This window comes from Triturus cristatus, chromosome 5_1, assembly GCF_964204655.1.
Source record: "Triturus cristatus chromosome 5_1, aTriCri1.1, whole genome shotgun sequence".
Classification (NCBI taxonomy): Eukaryota; Metazoa; Chordata; class Amphibia; order Caudata; family Salamandridae; genus Triturus; species Triturus cristatus.
This window is the reverse complement of record NC_140587.1, coordinates 363,778,166-363,804,331: the sequence shown is the minus strand read 5'-3', so window position 1 is coordinate 363,804,331 and position 26,166 is coordinate 363,778,166. Positions and strand designations below refer to the sequence as shown.

General features: G+C 46.7%; 1 protein-coding gene across 2 annotated transcripts in view; it reads left to right on the top strand.

Annotated features, from left to right (window-relative positions):
* LOC146830894 (fibrocystin-L-like) overlaps positions 1–26,166 on the top strand; it is a 1,907,335-nt gene that overhangs the window by 1,268,621 nt on the left and 612,548 nt on the right. For both annotated transcript variants that reach the window (XM_085605084.1, XM_085605082.1), the window contains exon 45: positions 7,130–7,209. In XM_085605084.1, coding sequence (XP_085461210.1) covers positions 7,130–7,209 — 80 coding nt within the window. The remainder of the gene's footprint in view (positions 1–7,129; positions 7,210–26,166) is intronic.

Here is a 26,166-nt window from a genome sequence, read left to right as displayed (position 1 = left end):
ACATCTGGCCCTCAGTCTTCATCATAAACAGAATGCCCTGCACACAGCCTGAAATATCTTCTTCCTATTTCTTCTCTCCAACATTGGACATGGTCTCTCCATTAATATGTACCCCAGACACCAGTAATTGTTAGGAAATGCAGAATGTCATCAGATAATGAACCTAAACAACTTAGAAAAATGTGTATTCTTCTCTACAGCTCCCATCTTCATCACGTGTATCCTGACTCATATCTGGCTGCAGATAATAAAACAGTATAATTTGAATTTTTCCAATAAAAATGATTGAAACAGCTAGTACCTTCAGCACACAGTCACTATCTTAACTAAATACTAACAGGCACATGCATCAACGTAGACTTTTGCGATTCCTTAATTGTGATTATTAAGGAATCGCAATTAAGGAATTGCAAAAGCCTATGCATGTAGGAATCGCTATAAAAATAGCGATTCCTACACATTTCTTAATTGCGACTCGCAAATTGTGGGTCGCAATTAAGGAATGCCGTCCCATTCATTCCTATGGGCCTCCAGGCCCATAGGAATGAATTAGAGATTGCATGAGCAATTTGCGAATACCAGTAGGTACTCGCAAATTGCTCATGCAATTTCAAGGGTGCAAGGGTGTCACAATTACACCCTATTGCACCCCTGAAATTGATCTGTGCACATATGTTGCAAACACACATGCTCTAAGGGCATGTGTGTGCGCAACATGAAACTTTGAAAAATGCACAAAAGTGCATTTTTCAAAGTTTCTGCAAATTACCATGAAGTTCAACTTCATGGTAATTTGCTCCCCCTATTAGCGAAATCGCTATTTTTTTAACTTTAATGCATTGCATTTAAGGAATCTCAATTTAGGATTCCTTAAATGCAATCGCAATTTAAGTAATCGCAATTTAGAGATTCCTTAAATTGCGATTTTTGCATTTGGGATGATGCATCCCAAATGCAAAAATACCGGTCGCAAAGGGGCATATTCTGCGAATCTGCCCGTTTGCGATCGGTATTTTCCTTGATGCATGTGGCCCTAAGGTCCCAATTTTAAAAGCTTTTTCGGCGAGTAGTTTTATTTGAGACCTCATTGCTGAATATCCTGGAGTATGATCCACTTAGTCACTGAAAAGGCTTTTGAAGTTGCGCCCTAGATACAGAGGAAACTGGGAGCAAAGCCCAGCACTTAGCAAGGCCCAGAACCTCCTCTCGTGTTTTTGGTGAGAGGAGATTGGCAGTATGTACTGAGAGGACAGATTCTGTGCTGATAGAGACTTCGGACGGAGTTCCGTCCAATACAAAGGAGCAGATTTACAAGCCCCTTGTGCCACTTTCGCATCATTTTTAACATGGGAAAAGTGACGTAAGGGTGGCACAAGGGGCTTGTAAATAAGCCCCTCAGGGGCAGATTTACAAGCCCCCTGCGCCACCAGTACGTCAGTTTTTGTGACGTACTGGTGGTGTATGTCCCTGCTCCATATTTACTAGGACAGAAAAAGCCACCCTGCGTGGCTTTTCCTGTAATAATGACCCCTTTACATGCAGCACTTTGCATGAAAGGGGCATTCCATAGGTGTTGCTGTGGGTGTTCCCACACAACACCGATGGAACAAGACACATTTTCAGATTCACAAGGAATCGTAAATCTGGAAATGCGTCAGTATGCTACTCGAACCCTAGGGGTGGTGTAGCAAGGCGCAACGAGGAGAAATGTTTTCATTTTTCCTCGTTTTTTCCTCTTTCAATGTGTGCTGCATTCTACAGCACACATTGAAAGAGGAAAATGCCTGTAGTGATTGTTTTGTGCAGGAAGGTTCCCCTTCCTGCACAGAAACAATCTTCCCATGATGCAGGCATCCTTGCACCATGGTGCAAGGGTGCCTGCACCGGCGCATGGCATCTGCATGTGCGCCATCGCTGGGGAGAGCACATGAATGCAACATATTATTGTAAATATGTCGCATTTCTGTACTTTGGAAATGCTGCAGCATGGCGCAGCCAAAGGGCTTGCTTGGCGTGCTGCGGCACTTCCCAGTAAATCCAAAGTGTTAAAAAGTTTGTACGTGCATAGAACGGGCAAAAAGTGTTTTGAATAGTTATATCTAAAATTAAATTGCTAGTAGTTAGTTTGTGTGATCGGAATGAAGAGCATCTGTTTATTATACATGTTACATCAGAAAGGGTAGAGCGCTATTACCAACCCTAGTACATTTTGTTAATAATCATATGAACGATTATGTTCACAACGTTGGTGCAGACAGTTTCACAATTTAGAGAAAACTACCTCTTGGATGGATCACATTTCGTTTCCTCTCTTTAACCTCCTAACTGTATGTAGAAGCATCAGGTTTCTTTGAAGACCGCAATTACATGAGATGGATTACATTTATCAGTATATCTGCTTTCTTGATTAGTTTGGATAGTAAAACCTCACGAAGCATGCATTATTTTGTAGGTTTGGCACTTTCCAACTTCCTTTGAATATTAGGAAGATTCATGTGATGAAAAGATGCCATCAGTTGTCACTGCCAGTGTGACCCTGCGATTGTATTAATTTTCTCTATGATAATATTAGATAATTTAGTCTGAAAACAATATGCAAGAAGGAGGGCCCTCTATGAGAAAAAGCAAAGCAGCTTTGGCAGTTTTTTGTATATATAGCACTGTTAATCCGTCATATTACACACTTGCAGGTATAAATGAACATCACATATTTTAGTGATGTGACCGGTGCCAAAGTGATATGTGGACTGACCAACCGGTGCAAAATGTTGTGTTAGTACTAGTAAGGTAGCTTTTTGTTGGTGTCAATGAATCTGCATAATTGTCCATCGCCTGTGCAGGTTATTTAATGGGGGTACCTTAAGTACCTGCAACATCAGCCTGAATGATCACAAAATGACCTACATTTATTATGAAGCATTTTCTTTGCATCGTTAGCACATTTGGGCCGGATGTACAAAACACTGGTCACAAAAATATTGGTCGTAAATAGTGACCATTTTGGATTTTTGCAAACCAACCTATGTATTATTAGGTTGGTTCACAAATTTCTCATTCAGAGTGGGTCACAGTTACCTGCCTTATGAATATTTTTGTGGTAGGTCACACATTGTGACTTATTGCAATTGGATGCTATCACATGGATGGTTGCCCGCTGGGGTCAGCAGACTGATACAAACAACAAATGGTCCTATTGATAAGGATAGAAAAGGACAAGAACTCGAGATCTACTAACGTATCTTAATCAACACCAAAAAATTGCTGAGAAAGAGAGAAAAATTACTCCAATACACAGAAAACTGTAAAATGAATTCACTTGATATATTTTTCAATCAATAATGCATACATTCAATAAATACTATTACAGTCTCTCCATAAGGTGCATAAAATGAGCTCATAGAGGTGCTCACGTGGAAAGTGCCTTGAAAAAAGTGAAAGTAATAAATATCATAGTTACAAACACAGCAGCAGTAGCAGGCCACTGCGATAATCTCTCTACCATGGACTAGGAGCCATTGGGCCCTTACATGTGTTTACTGTGTGTGTATTTCGTGTATTCCAGGCATTACATTGCTTAACATTAGTTGGTGCTTCTCCAGCAAGAGAGAGAGTACTTTTTCCTCTATTTCTACTTTTAATTGTAAACACTATTTTTCTTGTTTAGGTTGCCCCACTTCATATAGTATACCTGTTTTGTCGGTATGGTTAGTGTTTTCTGAAATATATTGGGTACAGGCAAAGTTTTTGTCAGTCAACGGGCCATAATTTGTTATGTAAATCCAACTAGCATACTATATCGTTCGGTCTGTGCGGGCCATGCTTCTATCTTTTAACCAGTTGTAATTTCGTCCTGGTTTCCCCAAATAGTTCCTTGTCTTTCTTAGTTTTTAATATACCGGACCCCGGGGTCAGCCACATCTTTCATCTCTGCTTTACTTGACCTCATTCTGGCATTTGCGCTGCGACACCCAATCTTCCTCATTCTAGGGGATATAAATCTGCATTTTGATGATCTGAGTGCACATGCTGGGTTAGGCCTAAGCGAAGAGCTTATGCTGCTTGACTTTCATCAGCTAGTTAAGGAACCTGCACAAATTCTGGGGCACATCTTGGACCTAATTTTTGCCAACTGATCCTTAATTATAGTAGTCGCTCCAATCTCTCTTACCTGGTCTGACCATCTTCTTATTACATTCCAGGTTTTGGACACCCATTCCCGGACGACCACCTACTCTTTCTATTAAAACTCAGAATTGGACCAGGGTCTGCCAGGAAGAGTTTTCATTGGCCTTGAAAAGATTTCCCCCTTGTCTAGAAAAATCCCCCCAGGCTGCCAATTTGCAGGTTTTGGCCTGGATTGAGGAAGGGTTAGACTATGTAGCTCCTCTAAAAAAGCTGAATATTTCTCGGCTTAGACACTTTGCTGTATAGTTCACAGAGGATCTTCGGCAGACCAAAAAGGCTTGTAAGCACTTGGAATGCAATTGGCAGAAGAGCTTTGGTATTTGTGACAAAGAGATCTACCAGCTTGCACTAAAGGAATAACATAAGCAGATACAGTTCACACAGACCCAAAAGATAGAAGAGGCAAAAAATGCTCTTCATTGGATGCAGTACCAGCCAATAGGGCGCCTAGTCCAAGTAGCTGCAATGTAATAGCCCACTTTTTCGTGGACACATTTTCAGATCTTTATGCCTCCTTCCCCGAATCAGCCAAGAATAGTGACTCTTTTATGCCCTCTATGACGGGGGAGCCATTATCATAAGGGTTCTTTATCATTAAGATTTCTGTAGAAGAGTTATGTCTCTTGGCAAAAAAATCAAGTTGGGCTCTCTGTTAGACATGGCTGCCCTTGTCTTGCTGGGCCTAAGTGTAGCATTTGATACTGTCTCACATGCTGAACTATCGGAACGGCTGTTGGCCCAGGACATAAGGGGACGAGCTCCCGACTGGCTCGCTGATCTTCTTTATAATTGCTTCTTTCAGGTGTTTCAGAAGCCTTATACCTCGGACATTATGCCTCCTCAGCAGGGAGTGCCACAGGGCTTGGCCTTTAATCCTACCCTTTTTAATCTGTATATCCATCCTTTGGTGGAAGTAGTTGAACATCATGATGTAAAATGGTGTAACTTGCTGATGACACTCAGCTTATTATCACACTGATGCAAGAGGATGGCAGTGCGGCAGCAAGTTTCAAATCCTGCTAGGTGGACCTTGCGGCCTGGATGCAGGCTAGCTGTCTGAAATTAAACACAGACGAAACAGAGGTGACGGTGGTGGGGAGGCAGCCTTCTATCGGGTCCTCCGCATGGTGGGCTGATGTTTTGGGCCCTTTACCGATACCTAAGCCTAAAGTAAAAAATCTTGGCATCATTTTTGATGAACAGATGTCTTTTGATAGCCAGATCAAATCCACGGTGGGCACTTGTTTTGTGGTGCTGAGGCTGCTGAGGAAGATCGTAGGGCTCATACCCGATTCAGCCAAAAAAACGGTAATACAGGCTCTTTTGGTGTCCAGGCTTGATTACTGTAATGTGCTATGTTTGGGGGTGTCTAATGGCAGATTAGGAATGCTTCAAAGAATAAAGAATGCTGCAGCTCGGATGCTACTATATATTCCAAAATGGCATTCCATTAGGCCAGGTCTTGCTGTACTGTATTGGCTCCCTATTGAGCACAGGGTTGCTTTCAAAGCTCTCTGCTTTACGCATAAGATACTGAATCAGAGGGGGCCTAGCTACCTCTTCCCTTTGATTCAATAATACATTCCTTCCAGACACCTGAGATCCAGTGAAGCAGCTTAGGCAGCGATCTCTAGAGTGCACAGAGTGCATCTAGATGGCTGCTCTTTCAGACTACGATCTACAAAGCTGTGGAATTCCTTTCCACTGAACCTGAGATGTGAACCTTCAGCTGATTTAGCTGACCTTGCCTGTTTCCGATTCCCTTTTTTCATAAACAATATGATTCTACCCTATATAAATGACCAGTAGAATTATTTTTGCTGGGGGTCGCATAACTAGTTACGATTCCCACCTAGTGTTAGTGCTTAGCACAGGGACACACCTTGGAGTAACCACATGCTCTATAAAGCTATAAATATATAATAAATAAATATCTTGAATATCATAACAAGTCTTGCGGACAGGCTTATCGCAGTGGCCCACTACTGCTGCTGTTTTTACTGTTTTTACAACTTTGATCTTTATTACTTTTTATTCTTTCATGGCACTTTACACTCGAAGACCTCTATGAGCACTTTTCATGCACCTTATGAAGACACCATAATAGTATTTATTGAATGTATGCATTATTGATTGAAAAATATATAAATTAAATTCATTTGGCAGATTTTTGTTTATTGGAGTAATGTTTCTCTCTCTCTCACCAATCACATTTTGTTTATTTAAGATACGTTAGTGGATATCATATTTTTGTCCTTTTTTATCATTGCCAATAGGACCATTTGTTGTTCATATCGAATTGTACCCAGGTCCTTTCTCCATTTGGGTTACCCCATTAGTTTGTAATGGGGTCAGCAGGCCAGCATGTTGGTGACACATTTTAAATACAATTACTTTTTTTTTCATTCAACTATTTTCCCTAAAGGAAACAGGGCTACTTTAAAAAAAAAAGTTTGTTTGAGAGTTGGCAGTGGTTTCTGGACCACTGCCTACTCCTCAAAAACTCTTTTTTTATTCATGTAAGCCTTCTGTGAGTGGCTTACCACCCCAACTCAGGAGTCTGTAATTTTTCAATGTTTTTTAGCCAAATTTTGGTCGCAAAACACTGATACCTCTCCTAAAGAGTCACTATTTGTAAAGGATGCCTCCAATATGCCCCTTCTAAATAGTGATTCCTTATGGAGTTGCAAATGCATTTTAGGAGTCAGTAATAATTCACTGACTTCGAAATTGGTTTAAACATATTAAAAAAGACTTTTTATCGTTGCAAACAATCGAAATAAATGTTTGCAAGCATAAAACGTTTTGTACATCAAGCCTCTTTTTAATTAGCTACTGCATTTTCTGCAATATTTTCTGCCTGTTTACTTTTTCTTTTTGTGTAATTTTCTAATTTAAAACTTTAAAATGTTTTTATCTGGCTGATGCATTTCAATTCACACAGGAGGAATGCTCATGTTTGATGAAGCTGACATTGAATTACAAGCAGAAAATATTCTGATTACAGAAGGAGGAGTTCTCCAGGTACCTAATTTATTCAATGTTGGTGAAAGTGAATTTTCATTGCAGGTAATATTGAATAAAGAGTGAATCGTGGGGTACTGGCTGTGGAATAATATACCTAGGCCTTAATTAAAATCTTATTTTAGCTCATGAAGACGTTCAGAATGCCACAAGATTTGTCCTTCAATGAATTTGGACTAATTTGCTTGTATTAGAATACTTATATAAATACAATGGTTCTGTCGGAAATTTCTAATTTCTTTTAGAAAGTTTAAAATATATTAATTACATGTAACAGATATCAGATAAATGAGGGGAAAAAAAGGAAAAAAGCACACACCAATAAAAAGTTTAGCAATTTGGTAATTTAACGGAATAAAGTATTATGGGTCGTAATACATAAGTTCAAAAGAGCAAAATATTGGTGGCTTGTGGTGATAAAGTGACATGTGATGATAAATAGTATATACAATATATTTCAAATGTGGTTTTTCACATATGCTACAAGATCCTATGTGAATTAATCTGTGATCAGAAGCATTGTGTAGACATATAAGGGTGCCTCGACGTTTCGACCCCGTCACGGTGGGTCTTCCTCAGGACAGTGCAGATGGGTATACAGCCTACTGAAGGAATAAAAGCTAGTTTAGGGTGTGTGCTCAGAGATCAGTCAGAAAAGGACTGTTCTCTATGAGGGTAAAAAAGCTTACCCAAGCGCAGATTTTGGTTAATATCTGCGGGCGTGAAGGTTTTCTCAGTCAAAGTTGTAGTGCTGGTGAATCAGGAGGAGGCCTATGGAGTGATAATAAGGTTATAAACACTCCCATGATAGCGATTATCAGGGCTTAATACAGGGGGAAAGGGCTCCTGGAAACAACAACATTTAATGAAGAGCGGTGGCCTATGGAGAGTTAATGTAATTGTAAACACTCCCATTTACTGTGCTCAAGGTGAAAGAATTCCTGGTATTATGAAAAACTAGTATTATGAATAAATTAGGTAAGTATGTGTCTCAAAACAACATACCTTGAAATTGTTTTAGGTAAAAGGATGATGTCTTCAATAAATTTGGGATTTTAAGCCAGTTGCATCATTTACTGTGAAAAATAATTGAAGAGGAGTGTGATTAATTTAATTAAAAAGCTACAGCACTTGAATTACAAAGTGCCCATACAGGTGGCCTCTAACTTAATCTTACCGCGATCTGTAGTTCAGCACGTCTTGTCAGCTCTCAGTCCGGTGGAATACTGAGGCTTGAGACAAGGGCCTGTGATTTATAGCAGGTGTCACGTGCCTGAGACGTGCACATTCACCCATGCCAGTAATTAACAAAATGAAAGGCTACAGCTGCAAGCTGTGGGATGTACTGTGAAGGGCCCCTCTCATGTGTGTCCGGAGAACCATTAAGCAAACATCAGAGTAATGTTACACTAACTGGTTTCACTCGGCAAAAAATGTTAAACAGTTAAGAAGAAATTCCGTGGTGTTAATGGAAAATGATTCAAAGCATGGTGATCATGTGACTGGTCAACAGGAATTGCCAGAGTTTGGGCATGACTAGTAGAACCTAAGTGCCTGGGCTCCTACCATAGGAAGCAGTTGGCTTGGCATATGTGCGTAAAGACAGCGTGAATCATATTTGACATAGTCAACATTCTGTTTATAAAAACAATTGGGCAATAAATTGTGCGTGAGGACAGCGTGAATTATTTTAAGACTTGATCAATAACATGGTCAACATTTTGTAAAGAAGAGCATTTGAGCATCTGATGCAAATTATTGCCCCAAAAATTCTCTTGTTTACAAAATGTTGACCATGTTATTGATCAAGTCTTAAAATAATTCACGCTGTCCTTATGCACAATTTATTGCCTATAAATGTCAAATATGATTCACGCTGTCTTTACGCACATATGTCAAGCCAACTGCTTCCTGTGTTAGGAGCCCAGTCACATGATCACCTTCATGCCTTTATTTGAAATTGTACTTAAATTTTGAGATGTTTCATATTGGCTATTTTTAAGACCTTTTTCCTTCTTAAACTTAGAATTCTAACTGTATGCCATCTTTTGGCAAAGCATTCATAGATTTTGTACTTAATTTATAATGGCTAACGGCAAGACCGTTTTATCATCAAAGTGTTCCTACTAACAAGTCTAAATTCCTGAATGTAAACTGTAAGCATTTACTCTGTATACTTTTCATCAACACGACTCAGCTTCACCTGTCAACACCTTTAACTTTGCAATGAAATATGTTTATGCTGATTAACTCGAAACCCAGTTTTGTCTTCATCAACGTGGTTTCATTCTTAGTAACTGTTGTTAAAATCTGTCATGTAATGAATATGCTTTGAATCATTTTCCATTAACACCACGGAATTTCTTCTTAACTGTTTAACATTTTTTGCCGAGTGAAACCAGTTAGGTGACGATTCCGATCCGCTAAAAAAATTTCCGTACGACTCGTATCCGTATTTTTTTACGTACGAATCGTACAAGTCACCTACAACCGGTGAAGTACGATGCGTACATGTAAAATACATACGAATCGATTCGGGAAAAGGGTACGAGAGGGAGCCGGACAGTTTTACGAACAAATCGTAAAACTGAAGTCCGAGCGCGCAAGTACGATCCGTACCGCCCTTCCGAATACACAAGCGCATGGAAAATTACCCGTACGGAGCGAACGCAGTACCACTCGTCTCCGGGGAAAATTGTGCCCGGGATATGAGTCGTACAGCCCCCCACTCCCCTCCATATGTCTGCACCGTACTCCCGTATGTCAGCACCGTACTCCCCCATGTCCGCACTGTACCCCAGCCCCGTGTGTGTACGCGCCGTACCCCACCACCGTAGCCCAGCCCCGTACTTGTACGCACCGTACCACTACACCGTACCCCAGCCCCGTACATGTACACACCGTACCCCAGCACCGTACCCCAACACCGTACTCCCGCCCGGTATTTGTATGCACCGTACCCCAGCACCGTACCCCAACACCGTACTCCCGCCCAGTATTTGTACGCACCGTACCCCAGCACCGTACCCCAACACCGTACCCCAGCCCCGTACTTGGATGCACCGTACCCCAGCACCGTACCCCTGCCCCGTACTTGTACGCACCGTACCCCAGCGCCGTACCCCAGCACCGTACCTCAGCCCCATACTTGTACGCACCGTACCCCAGCGCCGTACCCCAACACCATACCCCAGCCCCGTACTTGGACGCACCGTACCCCAGCGCCGTACCCCAGCCCCGTACTTGTACGCACCATACCCCAGCGCCGTACCCCAACACTGTACCCCAGCCACGTACTTGGACGCACCATACCCCAGTGTGTCACCCCAACACCGTACCCCAGCCCCGTACATGTATGCACCGTACCCCAGCACCGTACCCCAACACCATACTCCTGCCCAGTATTTGTATGTACCGTACCCCAGCACCGTACCCCAACACCGTACTCCCGCCCAGTATTTGTATGCACCATACCCCAGCGCCGTACCCCAACACCGTACCCCAGCCCCGTACTTGTACGCACCGTACCCCACCACCGTCCCCCAGCATTGCGTATGTACGAACCGTACAACAACATTGCATATGTGAGGAGCACTGTACAACAACAGCGTATGTACGCACCTTACATAACGACTCGTACATAACCAGGACACTGTAAAACAGCACAAGGAGGGTCAATTCGACTCGCACAACACCACAAAACAGGTCTACAGTAGAAAATACATCTAAATGACTGACCTGGCACATCCAAACAGGCAAACGGAGGGCCAAACTCACAACCACCTCTTATAACACACCCACCAAAATTTCAAATCCAGCCACACCCACAAATGGACCAATAAAAAGGGCCCACACACACAAACCATGTGCCTTTGCAACAGACCACTGCTGACAGACACCACACACAAACAACTGCACCCATACACCTTAACTTACACACCTTCACACAACCACCTTCACACAGACCCCTCTTCACATTCAGACCCACACCTTCACATTCACACCCACGCACCCACAACCATCCACACCCACACCCCACACCATGCCCACAGACAAGAATCCAAAGTTCACAAGGGAGGAGCTGGACATCCTTGTCAACGAAGTCATCAGAGTCGAGCCACAGCTCTTTGGAACATTGGTCAGACAGATCAGCATAGCAGACAAATCATGCATGTGGCAGAGGATCGTCGATAGGGTGAATGCTGTTGCGCCCATCAGAAGGACCAGGCATGAATGCCAAGCCAGGTGGTACGATCTGCGGAGGGCAGACAAGCGCAAAATGAACGAGGACTACACCCAGAGCAACATCACTGGAGGTGGGCTGCCCCGCAGACCGGTACATTACCTTCCCTGGGAGGAGAAGGTGATGGCCCTGCTTCCGCCAGTGGGAGTACACGGAGTCGAAGGAGTGGCAGAGCCTGGTGAGTACACAAACAACTTGCGTAACATGGGGTTAATGGCATCCACACCCCAACTACACCAAATGCACGCAACTACCCCCAAGCCCTCACCGGACACAACCACACTCAAAAACAATGCTCATGCCACTAACATGTCCATGCCCCATTCACAAAGCAAGGCCATGCCATGTCCCAGGCTACAAGAACCACAAACCCAAGACTGGATGTCCGTGATGCTGGGAGGGTGGGGCTCCCAAAACACAATGTTCAACTCAGAAGCAGACACCATTGCCCTCAGCGCATATGGCCCAGGTACATACCCATGCGCCATGCTCAATGCACAGGGACTGGCTAAGTACTGACAAGGTAGCTGACACTTGGCCCTGCTGTAGGCAGCACAAGGCCCTCCTGTGACCACTGTAAACTCAAACACCAACACCACAAGCTCAGATATCTAGCACAGGAACTCACACTCACTGTCATGCCAGCATGCTCCATGAGGGGGACAGACACATCACCTGGGAGACCCAATGCCAAATCACACTACTCCCAACAGCAGGCCCTGTCACACACACCCCTTACACAAGCACACACCCCTGGGGCAGGCAACGGATTTACCCACTCTCACAATGGGCATGTGACACAACAAGATCAATCCATAGCCAAATAAGCATCCAAGGCAAAAATCTACATGTCAAACACTCAGGAGAACATATCAATCTGTCCCCTGCAACATACCCATCCACAAGTGAACATTGAGAGGAATGCTAGGCACATCCAACTACCTGGAGGAACTGTGCCAACTTGAATATGTATGAAACATGGATGTCGCATGAAACAGCATTAACATTGTCTCTCTCTCACACACAGGGCAACGTCATGGATCTCCCCCCAACACTGGAGGGGGAAGAATCACAGTCCCAGGCTCGGCAGGAAGATGATCGCACCAGCAGCGACGACTCTCAACACTCCGTGGATGACCCCAACCAACCTGGACCCTCTGGTGCCCAAGCCCCTGCAGCACCTGCTTCAGGTACATCTGTGCCAACCACCACCCCCATTCCTGCCACATCCCAGGAGACACCCAGGAGCCCTGCCCACACAGAATAACTGAGTCAGTCTGACCTGGAGGGAAAAGGTTCTCCGGGCACCCAGGAGGAGGCAGACAACCCCGCAAATGCCATCCCTCAGGGGTCCCGTAGACCCGATGTGCCCACAACAGCAGGCCAGGCTTGTGTGGGCAGGGGTGGTGGGAGTGGAGGCAGGCGGAGGCGCGAACCTGACCAGCCAGCTGAGGGAACCGGTATATCACACATACGCCACATCCTGGACACATACCGGCATGACACCAGGGGCGTCAGCCAGGTAGTAGCGACCCTCAACGAGATTAAGAACCAGCAGGCCAAGCAACACGCCAGTCAACAACAACACCAAGGACAGATGGAGGCAAGACTGGCTGAGCTCCTGGTGGTGCAAACGGACATAAGCCGTTCACTCTGTCGGATCGCCGACAACATGGGCAACCCTCCCTGTGCCCCCAGGCGAAGACCACGACCAGCCACAGGGAGGGAGGAGGAGGAGGAATCGTCCGACGGAGCGTCACAAACATCGTAAAGGCCTGCATCTGAGGGTCCCGCGAGGAAGGTGGGTCATCCACGGAAAAGACCGTGAGAGTCAGCAGACCATCCACATCTCCCAGGTCACCTGGCCTGGCACCTGGCCCTTATGCGCAACAGCAGCACCTCATCCAATGACATTCTCTGCCACATGGACTTGCTGGTCACAGTCTGACCAATGATGACCAACACTGTGGTCTGGACTCTGATGACTTCAAATGCCAAGGATCCCATCTCCCCCTGTGAACTTTGGATTCTATGCACACTCTATAGCACCTATTTGTCCACACTAAACACGCCCCCCTACCGAGAATAAATCTTAATTTCTTTAATTAGATGTTGCAGTCGTTTTGCATGAGTACACAACCTACATGTGGGGAAATGTCAAACTATGCCTGAGTGTTGAACTAACTCCAGCCATCCATACCCTGGGATCTGATTCTGGTACAGGACACACATGGGTCACAATGTATCATCCAACACAGACATGGAGCACAATACTCACCCGTGATGGCCTCAAGCTGCTGAGGGGGGGCTTGCAATACTGTGCGGACAGACCAATTTGGAAGAGTATCATTAAGGCGTAGAGGTCATGGCTCATGTGGATGTTCCCGGGGAGGTAGTACCAGGTATGTTAGGCCAGGTGGGAGAACTATGTCCTGCATTCTGGAGTACGGTGGATGTGAAGAATGGTGGCCAGGGCAAGGTTGGATGCACGGAGTTGGCCCAACGGGGTCTCGGATGACAGACGTCCAAGGTTGGTCTGGGGTTGTGGACTACCTCCTGAGTGTGGGTGAGTAGTCTGAAGGTCATCCTGCAGCAGACAGTGATCCATTGCAGCTATCTCTGGTGGACAGTGATGTGGCTGGGGCACGGGATGTTGAAGCTGAGGTGTGCAGATGCACCCTGGATGTGGACAATTTTCCCGTGAGTTTGGATGTACTTGCTCCGTAGAGGGCGGGGCAGTAGTTGACACGGCTGTTGTTGTGGACCTGGGGGATGGTCTGTCTTTCCTTGGAGTGGATCTATCTGTGGATCATGTGCATCATGCAGAGGGTGTTGCAGCATGAGGTACAGATGCTGGTGATTTGCATGGCAAATGGGAGCGACGAATCCATGATGCACACCATCTTGTGTGCGTGGCCACTGGGTGCTTGTGCAGGGCCCTGGCGGGTGGGACACAAGGAGTTGACCCAGCTGTAAGGGGACAATCCTCAGATGATTACCTCAGTCCTGTACAAGTCCAGCCTCAGGTGGCTGATGTTCAGCCATTCATCAATGGACCTCATGCCTCCTTGAATGTTGGAACTGGCAATGGCTTCGTCTTTGTTGAGGGTGAGGAGCATCTGGCTGTCAATGGCATATGAGCTGATGATGAGGTTCTGTGTGCATGTGATGGTGGAGAGGGGGGTCCTGGACACATTGAAGATTGACACGCTGAGAGATGACCCCTGGGCCATGTGCCAGATGACGCCGCTATACTACATGCTGAAGGCTTGAGTCCCACTCCCATGGCCTTGCTGGTGTACGGAGCCGGTGGGGAGTAGGAGGGACATGACCTGGTTGGTGTGACAGGGCCTGGAAGGCAGGGAAGCACTGTGTAGGCAGTTGGAGTTGCACACTCAGCATGCAAAGGTGTCGTGTGTGCGCTTAGGGTATGCCTGAGAGCAGGCAGTTGATTTTCGGATGGACATTGCTTGGAGGGTGGCTGCAACATCAGACTGTAGTGTGATGTGGGTCATGCAAGGACATGAGGGTCATGCAATGTGCACGTTGCATGCACTGACGGTCCTGCCTTTGGCACCGCGTGGCCGCAACAGTGGCACAGACAAGCTGATGACAGCCAAATGAATGGGTGGAGGGAGGAAGGGAGGAGCATCTTTGAGGCGTATGTGTTGCCGAATCCGGCAACTTTGTGGGCCCTTGCTGCAGGGGCCGCAGCAGCAGGTGGCATGTCCTGGAAACTATGTCAAAAGTTGCACACAAAGACAAGGATGTCAGAAAGGACAACTGCAACAGGCGTATGTAAAGGAAGGGGTGTCCCGTTACCAATGGCACACCCAGAGAAAATGGATGCACAATCACCAAAGATGACTCGCACAGGATCAGGAAACTGAAGGCCAAGCTGCGCACAGGAGACACACCCTCAGCAGGTGTTGACGGCCCGTTGTGGGTACCAACATGCCCAAATACATACACAACAATGGACTTCATGCACAATAGAAATTCTAATCCATGAAGAACTGCATGCATGTTGCTAAACTACACATAGACTCATATGCACTATCTTTGACAACTATGCCAGAGATGCCGCATGCAAAGTGGCAAGAGACCTGCATTGACAGAGATAAGGCACCTTGGAGGGTGAGGAACACCTTTATTACTCAGGCTCACACTAAGGGAAATGCATCAATATGAACAGAGTCACAGGTCAATTGGCTGAACATGTGGGACCTAAACTGGACACCCCCTTCACAACACAGATGTTGTAAATCCAATTGAACTGGCACACAAGTGAAGGGGGTGAGCCAAACACCCCCTGCTGCACACGGAGAGGCTGCAATTCCCCATTGAGCCTCTTATGGGGATGTCCCACACTATGTCCACCCGTAGCATCCCTTATGTGTCTGAGGGAAGTTTTACACACATTGATGCCTTCATCAGAATCCACAAACCATTACAGATCACGAAGGGTGAATATCACTTAATGGGAGTCATGCTACATGTCATGTGCCCCATGGTGAGTCGACATGTATGCATGGTAACACAACATGCACAGGAGCAGTCCCAACACATTCCAAACACGTACCACCCCCAAAATGCCTTGCTGCAATCCTTACCCAAAATGTCTTTTCACCATGTCTGTGCATGGAACCCTGATTCAGCACACGTTGCAATACTCATGAGGAATAGCAGGAGGCCAACGATGACACGAGCGGACAACATGCGCAAGACCCTGGGGATGACAGACACACAAGAAGTCAGCAAAAAGATTGTTATCCGCATACATGGTCATTTACTCTACAGGAATAATGTTGTCACCTTGCTAATTTAAAATTTAGTGTCTCAGCTAAAATGTGTGGAATGACATCATCACTCGAGTGACACATCAGAACACACCTCTAAGTCACTTAGCATACAGTCAGCTGGACACACACATTGCAACACATGCCACACAAGGCTCCAAGCGTGCACACTCAGACCCAGTAACTCACCATTATGAGAAGAAGTTGCGTATGAGCTGACTCCGGATGTCCTCCTCCTCTTCCTCCTCCTCACTCGCCTCGTGCCCAAGCCCTTCATCCTCCATGGGTGGATGTTCCTGCTCATCCGGATCCAGGATGAGTGGCACTGCCTTCTCCACTGCCATGTTGTGCAGCATGCAGCACACGAGGAAGATTTTGCAGACCTTCACCGATGCATATGGGAGGGACCCGCCTGTCTTGTGAAGGCACCGGAATCGGCTCTTCAGGAGGCCAAACGTCCTCTCAATCACTCGCCTGGTCTGCCCGTGTGCATTGTTGTAACGGTGATCTGCAGATGATCTTGGGTTGCGGAGAGGCGTCATCAGCCATGGCATGTTGGGATAGCCAGAGTTCCCTACATGGAAACATCATGTAAAGAAGTGGGTCAGGAGATGCCGTAAGATACAAAGATACCGCTAAACACAGGACAAACAGAGGATACCCACCAACAAGACATGCTTGTTCGTGGTGCAGCCGCAGCATCATTTGTGGCACCCTGCTACGCCTCATGATGTAGGCATTGTGTGCTGACCCTGGAAAACGTGCACAGACATTGGAAATCAGCATGTTGGCAAGACACACCACAAGGGCATTAATAGAGTGGTAATGTTTACGGTTGCGATAGGCTACCTCCTGTGCCTGTGGTGGTACCAAAGCCACATGTGTCCCATCAATGGACCCAATTACATGGGGCATCCCTCCCAGGGCATAGAAATCACCCTTGACACCTGTCAACTGCTCAGGAGTGGGAAAATGGATGAATTCATCCAGTTGCTCCAACATGGCTTCTAAAACATCATGCAGGACACGGCTGAACATTGTCTGTGACATGCCACCAACATCAGCTATGGTGAATTGTAACGTACCTGTGGCAAAAAAATGTAGGGCTGCCATCACCTTCATCTTGGGGGGTCAACGCAGTAGGATACCTGTGTTGCGGTTGGAGGTGTGGTGCCAGCTTGGCGGTCAAGTCCTCAATCAACTGTTGAGAGAATCTGTAACGTCTTATGCAGTCACATTCCCTCATGGCACCCAAGTCTGGCATTGGTCGAGGGACAGGCGGTGCCCTGCAGAAAATTGGAATGAATAACGAAGAGTGAGAACATAACAACATCAATGTCAATGAACTGAGCACATGCTCAACTGCTAATACACATTAGCTAAATACAGAGTCTGGTCTGTGCAATACATCCAGGACACGTATGCCAGCCAGGTGATACTCCTACGAAAAGCCAGCTACACCCGTTGATTGTCAAGTCTACATGACATGCCCTGAAACGAGCTGTGGGCCAGTGTAAGTGAACAGCCAGAGACATCACAGAAGTGACATACATCCACATATCTGCATTTGAAGGATGTCATCTCATACAGACAGCTGACGGCAAGCTAGATGCACAGGTCACATGGAATGTCAAATGTACAGATCACACACATTGCGATGAAGGGGTACACGTGAAAACAGAAAACACAGACATTGAGACAACGCAGATATGTCCTCATGTCAAAATATCATGTTCGATGCATACAGACACAGCTTACGTGGGAATCCACATGTGGTATGGTGTGCGTAGATGTGTGCCATGCCCATCTACACACAGATACATGTTAGATGCAGCAACAGCAGATGCAGTTGACGGAACACCAACAGCAAGCTCATGGGAACACATGACACACACATGACATAGTCACATCGTGGCACGCTGGTTGTTAAATGTCAGTTGTTAGTGTCCCTGTCCCTGGCATCTGGGGAGTGTTGCGGGTGTTGGTGACTGTGCCATACCAGTGATGCTGTGCTTGACACATTTGTACTACATGCACACATGTGCAAAGTGCGAAGGGGAAGTGTGCCACATAGTGCCCCATCACACATGACATGTGTACATAGGTCATCACACATCTATTGTGCTAAAACATGAGGAGACATGTGCAATATCACTGCCTGACACACCTAGGCCCTGCACATGAAGGACTGCAATGACAATGACTTGATGTACAGCCATGTGCGAGTCTGAGACCTCCATTGATTTCGTGTGCGCCTCCTATCACCAGTGTGAGCGTGTGAAACACACCGTACACACGCTCTGAGGGCATGTGTACGGTCCGTATCACTATAGTAGTGGTGCCGTAGGAACACGCGTGGTACGGACCATACACACGTACGTGTACTACCTTAGTACACGAACGTGTACTACCAGTGTGTACACGTACGTGTACTACCTTAGTACACGTACATGTACTACCAGTGTGTACACGTACGTGTACAAGTACGTGTAGGCACTGGTAGTACACATACGTGTACTAAGGCAGTACATGTCCGTGTACTACCAGTGCCTACACGTACTTGTATATGTACGTGTACGCACTAGTTGTACACGTACGTGTACTACCAGTGCCTACACGTACTTGTACACGAACGTGTACAACTAGTGCCTACACGTACATGTACAAGTACGTGTAGGCACTAGTGGTACAGTTATGTGTACTACCTTAGTACACGTAACTGTACAACTAGTGCCTACACGTACTTGTACACGTACGTGTACTACCAGTGCCTACACGTACTTGTACACGTACTTGTACAAGTACGTGTACGCACTAGTTGTACACGTATGTGTACTAAGGTTGTACACGTCCGTATACTACCAGTGCCTACACGTACTTGTACACGTATGTGTACAACTAGTGCGTACACGTACGTGTACAAGTACGTGTAGGCACTAGTTGTACAGTTACGTGTACTACCTTAGTACACGTAACTGTACAACTAGTGCGTACGTGTACAAGTACGTGTACAAGTATGTGTAGGCACTAGTCTTACAGTTACGTGTACTACCTTAGTACATGTAACTGTACAACTAGTGCCTACACGTACTTGTACACGTATGTGTACATACTAGTTGTACACGTACGTGTACTAAGGTAGTACACGTACGTGTACTACCAGTGCCTACACGTACTTGTACATGTACGTGTACGCGTACGTGTAGGCACTAGTTGTACAGTTACGTGTACTATCTTAGTTTACGTAACTGTACAACTAGTGCCTACACGTACACGTACACGTACGTGTACTAAGGTAGTTCACGTACGTGTACTACCAGTGCCTACACGTACTTGTACACGTACTTTTACACGTATGTGTACGCTTACTTGTAGGCACTAGTTGTACAGTTACATGTACTACCTTAGTACACGTACGTGTACAACTAGTGCGTACACGTACGTGTACAAGTACATGTACAAGTACGTGTAGGCACTGGTAGTACAAGTACATGTACAACCTTAGTACACGTACGTATACAACTAGTGCGTACACGTACGTGTCAAACGCACTGTGCAACTGGTGCCGTAGGGGTACGTGTGAAACGCACCGTACCTGTGTGGGGATTTGAAAATTACATAGGGGACACATAAGGGACAAGTATTAGGCCCTAAATGCATGCTGGTTGTCATGGATACCGAGTTTTCAGTTCAAATTTTTCCATCAGGTGGCCTGGAAAAGTCAGTTGGCCACAAAATACAATGTTGCAAAGTGGTTGTTGACTTGACATGATGCTCAAAATGTGAACGATGCAAATGCTGTCACTGGTGTATGTTTAAAGGGATTGGAGGAAACGTAGGATGCAAATGAGTCTGACCAATCACTCTGTACTCCTGTAAATGAAATACCCCAGCAAGGCAGATATAAGTCAGCCAGAACCCATGAGAGGGCACTTGCCTGCACAACCTTTCTGTCGACACCACTGCTGCTGTGTGTGCTTCCTCTGGCACCATGTCAAGGTCTGTGGAGAGGGCCCAGCCATTCACCCAGGAGGAGAATGAGGCATTGCTGGATGTCATCCTTCCACAGTACCCCAGCCTGTATGGGAGACCAGGGGAGCAGGTGAGTGCTGACTCCACTACCTTTGCCTGTGCACCTTGTTTGTGACTGTCACTTCTGGCATTGTGTCCAGGTGTGACAGACATGCAATTTTGTTTAGAGTGGGTCCCAGGGGGGGGGGGGGATGGCTTATATCTCTCATGCAGAGCATGATGTAGTTCATGTGTGAACTCCATAGTGCATGACACATTCAGTCTGGCTAATCCTTTGTGGCATTTTTGTTCTATAGTCCTGAGGTGATTCAGTTGGCCCCCCGGTGTGACAGGTGACTGTACCCACAGATGTGTGTGAGTTGAGTGGAGCTGTGGTGAGAGTGTCCAAGTGATGTGTACGCCCTCTGGACATTGATGTGTGTGAATGTTCCTTGTCATGTGGGTGAGTGTCTATGTGGAGTGTTGCACCACAGCTGCATGGAGGAGGCAACAGCTATGCCCATCTGATGTGAGAAGTAAGTTGTGCTGTGTGTCTGACTTGCTGAGCTAGCCCCACACCTGTGACACCCCACAGGCAAGTGGCACATGTGCAGAGTGAGGTCTGTATCCTCTGTTGCCAATGGCAGGTGATTGATCTGTGCCTGTGTGTGTCTGTGTACTCTGCTGAGGTTGCGTCAGTGGCCTGGGGCATGTGACTGCTTTGAGGTGCTGTCCATCAGCCAGGTGTTGCTTGTGATGCACAGTGTGTGCCATGATCAGGGAGTGTGTCGCACGCCTCATGCCACCTGTGTACTTTCAATGCCATGTAGTGCATTGGGGCTTCCACAAAGGCCAATGTCCATATGACAAAGATGCTATTCGTTGGCAGCATCCTATGCCCTGTTCAACATATAAAAGATGTTCAAATGTGTGTCTCTGTGACATGGAGCAGGTGTAGTGATGTTGTCTCACTTTGACATCCTCACAGGTAACTGCCTACGAGAAGGGGAAGATCTGGAAGCGGGCCGTCAGGGCCCTGATATCGGTGGAGGGTCGCAGTCGGCGCCTAGCCCAAGTCAGAAAACGATGGCAGGACATCCGGTGCCGGACCCGGAGGATCGCCCGGGTCCAGATGGGGCTCTCACCTCCACGCCCCCACGGCGGGCACCGACGCCTGATCCACCAGATGAGGCGTGTCCTGGCGGTGGTCTTCCCTGACATGGAGAGGCAGTTCCAGGAGAGACAGCAGCAAGGAGGGGGTAGGTACATGTGTGTTTGTTGTGTGTCCCCAGCTTTTGGAAGTGCTCTGTCGCCTGGATACACTGTCAGGGTGTATATGTGCAGTGCATATCCTGTTCCCCAAAGTCAACCGGTGCTCTAATCCCTCCCTTCCCTTCCTTGACATGTGTTTCCTGGTCTGTGTGTAATCACTATTGCACATGGTCATCTAGGCTGCCAGTTAATCCAAGTGCACAATGCTTTCTGCATCATGTGTGGGGGGGTCTGAGACATGTGTTGTGACCTTGCCTGTGCCCTGTCCTGTTCAGTCATTTGGGGGTCCATATTTGTTGACACTGATGCTGAGTCTCAACATAGGAGTGTGAGGTTTCAAATGAACACACTTGCAGCATGCATGACCGATGTTGTGGCCTCAGACATGATGTGCATGAGTGGGAGATATGCATAGTGCCAGGACGGTTGCTCATGTTACAGTCTGCTCATTCCAGGACTATGGAGCACTGTGTCCACTATCGTCCCCTGAGACACCCTTGCCTCGTAATCATGTGTGTCATCCAACACTCTGCCCATTCTCTGTGTGTTCATCATAGGTTGGCCTCTGTGGCATTGTTCCCTGGCCTCATTTGTATTTATCTAAAGTGTGCTACATGTGTCCACTGGACAGGGAGACCCCGTTTGGCTTGTGCGTACTCACACTGGGCAGTGCCTGTGTGTCTATTCACAACTATCTGTTGATGGTTGTTTGTCACAAATATGTGTTGGCAGCCTCACGAGGTGATGTGGAGTACATTTTGGAATTCTTGCTGCACGTTTTGGTAAACCCTGATTAAGAGATGTCACTTCTTGATCTGTCTCAATCACATTGTCTCAGGTATGGGGTGCTTGTGCGGGCGAGGCCTACACGGCCAAACCTTATGTCTCCTTGCCAGGTCTGACCTGTGTGTGATAATTGGCTGGACAGAGACTCAACATGCAGTGACCCAGTCATGTTGTGCAGGGTTTAATGTTTGTGCTTTGCAGCATGTGTCAATAGTTTAAATACACAAGTCCTGCTCATACATTTTTGGCACCAGTGTGTGGTCCAGATGCTACGTAGTTTTGTCTTTGTGTGCTGACATCATGGAGGACATTCAGGCTTGCCATGAGGGTGTCTCCTCAGTGCAGGTATGCCTTTTTCCAATACAATTGCAGGCACATTAGCTTATGCATTGGCCTGTGTTTGGACATGTGTGCCACTCCACATGACAGGCAGTGGGTCAGATGTGTTGGCAACTGGGTCATCATGGTACGGATGGCCATGTGACAAGTGGCATAATTCAAGCTGTTAGTCAAAAAGTATTGCACCTTGGCACTCACTACACTTGTCAACATGTCTTCATGTTTTCAATGCTTGATTTTGATGTTTTGTTGTGCAGGACAATAATGTGCCTGCATGACAGATGTCTCCCAAAGAAGTGCACAAGAAACCACCTTTACACTTTCAGGGAACACGCTGGCACATTTTAAAGAAAGGCACAGTTCGAATAAGACTGTTTTTCTGATTATACATATCCATGTTCCCACAATGTGGTGGAATTTGGGTAAGTCCTTGGTTGTTGGCGATACCAACTTACGAGTGTCAAGTCATCCAGACCGCCGTGGTCCCATGTATATGTACTTTCTGCAACACCATTTCTTTCTAACAGTGGCTTCTTGAAATAAGGCTGGCAGCCTATACAATGACTGTGTAAATGTAGTTTTGTGTGCACCTCCTTGTGAGACTTCTTTTATACAGGCACATGTGTGTTCTGTTCACAAAGTGGCACATTCACACATTCTAAACATGTCGATTGTGGAAAGTGGTGTGATTCCCAAGGGATCAAAATGTATTTCGTTTGGGTTTCCAAAGTACTTACAGATCTCTGAGTGTGGGGACAACTTTAGCATTGATGTCTGTTATTTAGCCTTGGGTGCACCAATACTGTTTCTTTCCCAGTGAACAAGAGGTGGCATGACTTCATAGTATTGCTGTGCTCAACTGTTCCCAGACACTGGCTTCTCAGTATATTGCTCATTCAAGTTTTTGGCTGGTGTGTCCTATTTTTCCTTGTTTCCAAGTGGCATGGTGGGTCAACCAACTGGGGAGTACAGGGCTTACATATGTGCGGAGTAATCTAGATGTTACTCATGGTGCGTTGCCTGATATGCACTGTGACCTATTTTGTTTGGACTCATGTGTCAGATGTATACAGGTGACTGATTATTTTCTGCATCTTCACCTTGCACACAGCATCATCAGAGGAAACCAAGTGCATATCAGGCAACGCATCATCCGTACCACGCGTACCCCCACGGCACCACTAATATAGTGCTACGGACCGTACCCACGCTCTGAGGGCGTGGGTATGGTCTGTACCACCATCGGAGTGGTGACGTAGGGGTACGCGTGGTACGGACTGTACCCACGCTCTGAGGGCGTGGGTACGGTCCATACCACGCGTACCCCTACGTCACCACTCCAATGGTGGTACAGACCGTACCCACGCCCTCAGAACGTGGGTACGGGCCGTACCACCATTGGAGTGGTGACGTTGGGGTACACGTGGTACGGACCGTACCCACGCTCTGAGGGCGTGGGTATGGTCTGTACCACGAGTACCCCTACGTCACAACTCCAATTATTGTAGTGTTGCCATAGGGGTACGCGTACACGTTCACTTCCGTTGTTGCGGTACGCAGGGATTGGTGGACACGCCCCCCGAAGTGACCAGACCCTGGAGGTAATGTATGTCGAAAATATTGTAGGTTTTATTTAGGTTAGGGGGTATGTTTCCTGCCCCTGACCCCCCCCTTGTCCCCTGGGTGTTGTTCTCACCTTCTGCGGTGTCTGCGTCGGTTTCTGTGCACCAGGTCATAGGCTAAGAGGGCCGGGATGACACGTAGGATGGGGTCCATGTCTGTCCATCGCATACCGGGGCTCCTTTTTTGCGTTGGACTCATGTTTCCGGCTTTTTTTATCTGCCGTAAAAAAATAGCTGTGCGGAATGACGTAGGTACGAATCGTACTTGCTGGTCCGTAAAACGCTGCCTGACTCCGTGCGGACATCGCGTACGCGCTGTCCAGGATCAGAATACTAGGTATTTTTTTGCCGGTCAGTGTTTTTTACGATTCGTACGGAAATTGTATTTCTGTACGAATCGTACTTGCTGGTTTGTAAGGTGGTTTTCCCGGGTACGAGTCGGACGGAGAATACGCTCCGTACAACCATTCGTACCCGGGTTTTACAGGATTGGAATCGGCACCTTAGTGTAACATTACTCTGATATTTTCTTAATGGTTCTCCGGACACACATGAGAGGGGCCCTTCACAGTACATCCCACAGCTTGCAGCTGTAGCCTTTCATTTAGTTAATTACCGGCATGTGTGAACATGCACGTCTCAGGCACGTGACACCTGCTATAAATCACAGGCCCTTGTCTCAAGCCTCAGTATTCCACCGGACTGCGAGCTGACAAGACGTGCTGAACTACAGATCGCGGTAAGATTAAATTAGAGGCCACCTGTATGGGCACTTTGCAATTCAAGTGCTGTAGCTTTTTAATTAAATTAATCACACTCCTCTTCAATTATTTTTCACAGTAAATGATGCGACTTGCTTAAATTCCCAAATTTATTGAAGACATCATCCTTTTACCTAAAAAATCTTAAAGGTATGTTGTTTTGGGACACATACTTACCTAATTTATTCATAATACTAGTTTTTCATAATGGCAGGAATTCTTTCACCTTGAGCACAGTAAATGGGAGTGTTTACAATTACATCAACTCTCCATAGATCACCACTCTGCCGATTACGATCCGGTAAAAAAATTCCCCGTACGACTCGTATCCGGTCTTTTTACCGTACGAATTGTACAAGTGCCGTACAAACTGCCAATTACGATTCGCATGGTAAAAAGTCCATACGAACCGCATTGGGAATTATTCCCCACACGTCCTCGGGTCGGAAAATGTGTCCGACACGTCCTCGGACAAATTACCGTACAAATGTGAAAAGTGAAGTCCGACCGCGGCATCACGATCCTTCCCGTGCGTCCGATGTTACAACCGTATGGAAAGAACACCGTCCGCACCGAACTCCCATAGCAACCATGGAGACATGTGCCCGCATACGCGCTCAACACCCCCCCAGCCCTCCTATGTACGAGTCGATTCCCCACCCGTGTATGTACACCCGTGTATGTACGAGACGTACCCCCACCCGTGAATGCATGGAGCGTACCCCCACCCCAACCGTGTATGTACGACCGGTCCCCCCACCCCAACCGTGTATGTACGACCGGTACCCTCACCCGCGTACGTATGGAGCGTACCCCCACCCCAACCGTGTATGTACGACCCGTACCCTCACCCGCGTACGTATGGAGCGTACCCCCACCCCAACCGTGTATGTACGGACCGTACCCCCACCCCAACCGTGTATGTACGACCCATACCCTCACCCGCGTACGTATGGAGCGTACCCCCACCCAACCGTGTATGTACGACCCGTACCCCCACCCCAACCGTGTATGTACGACCCGTACCCTCACCCGCGTACGTATGGAGCGTACCCCCACCCCAACCGTGTATGTACGATCCGTACCCTCACCCGCGTACGTATGGAGCGTACCCCCACCCCAAC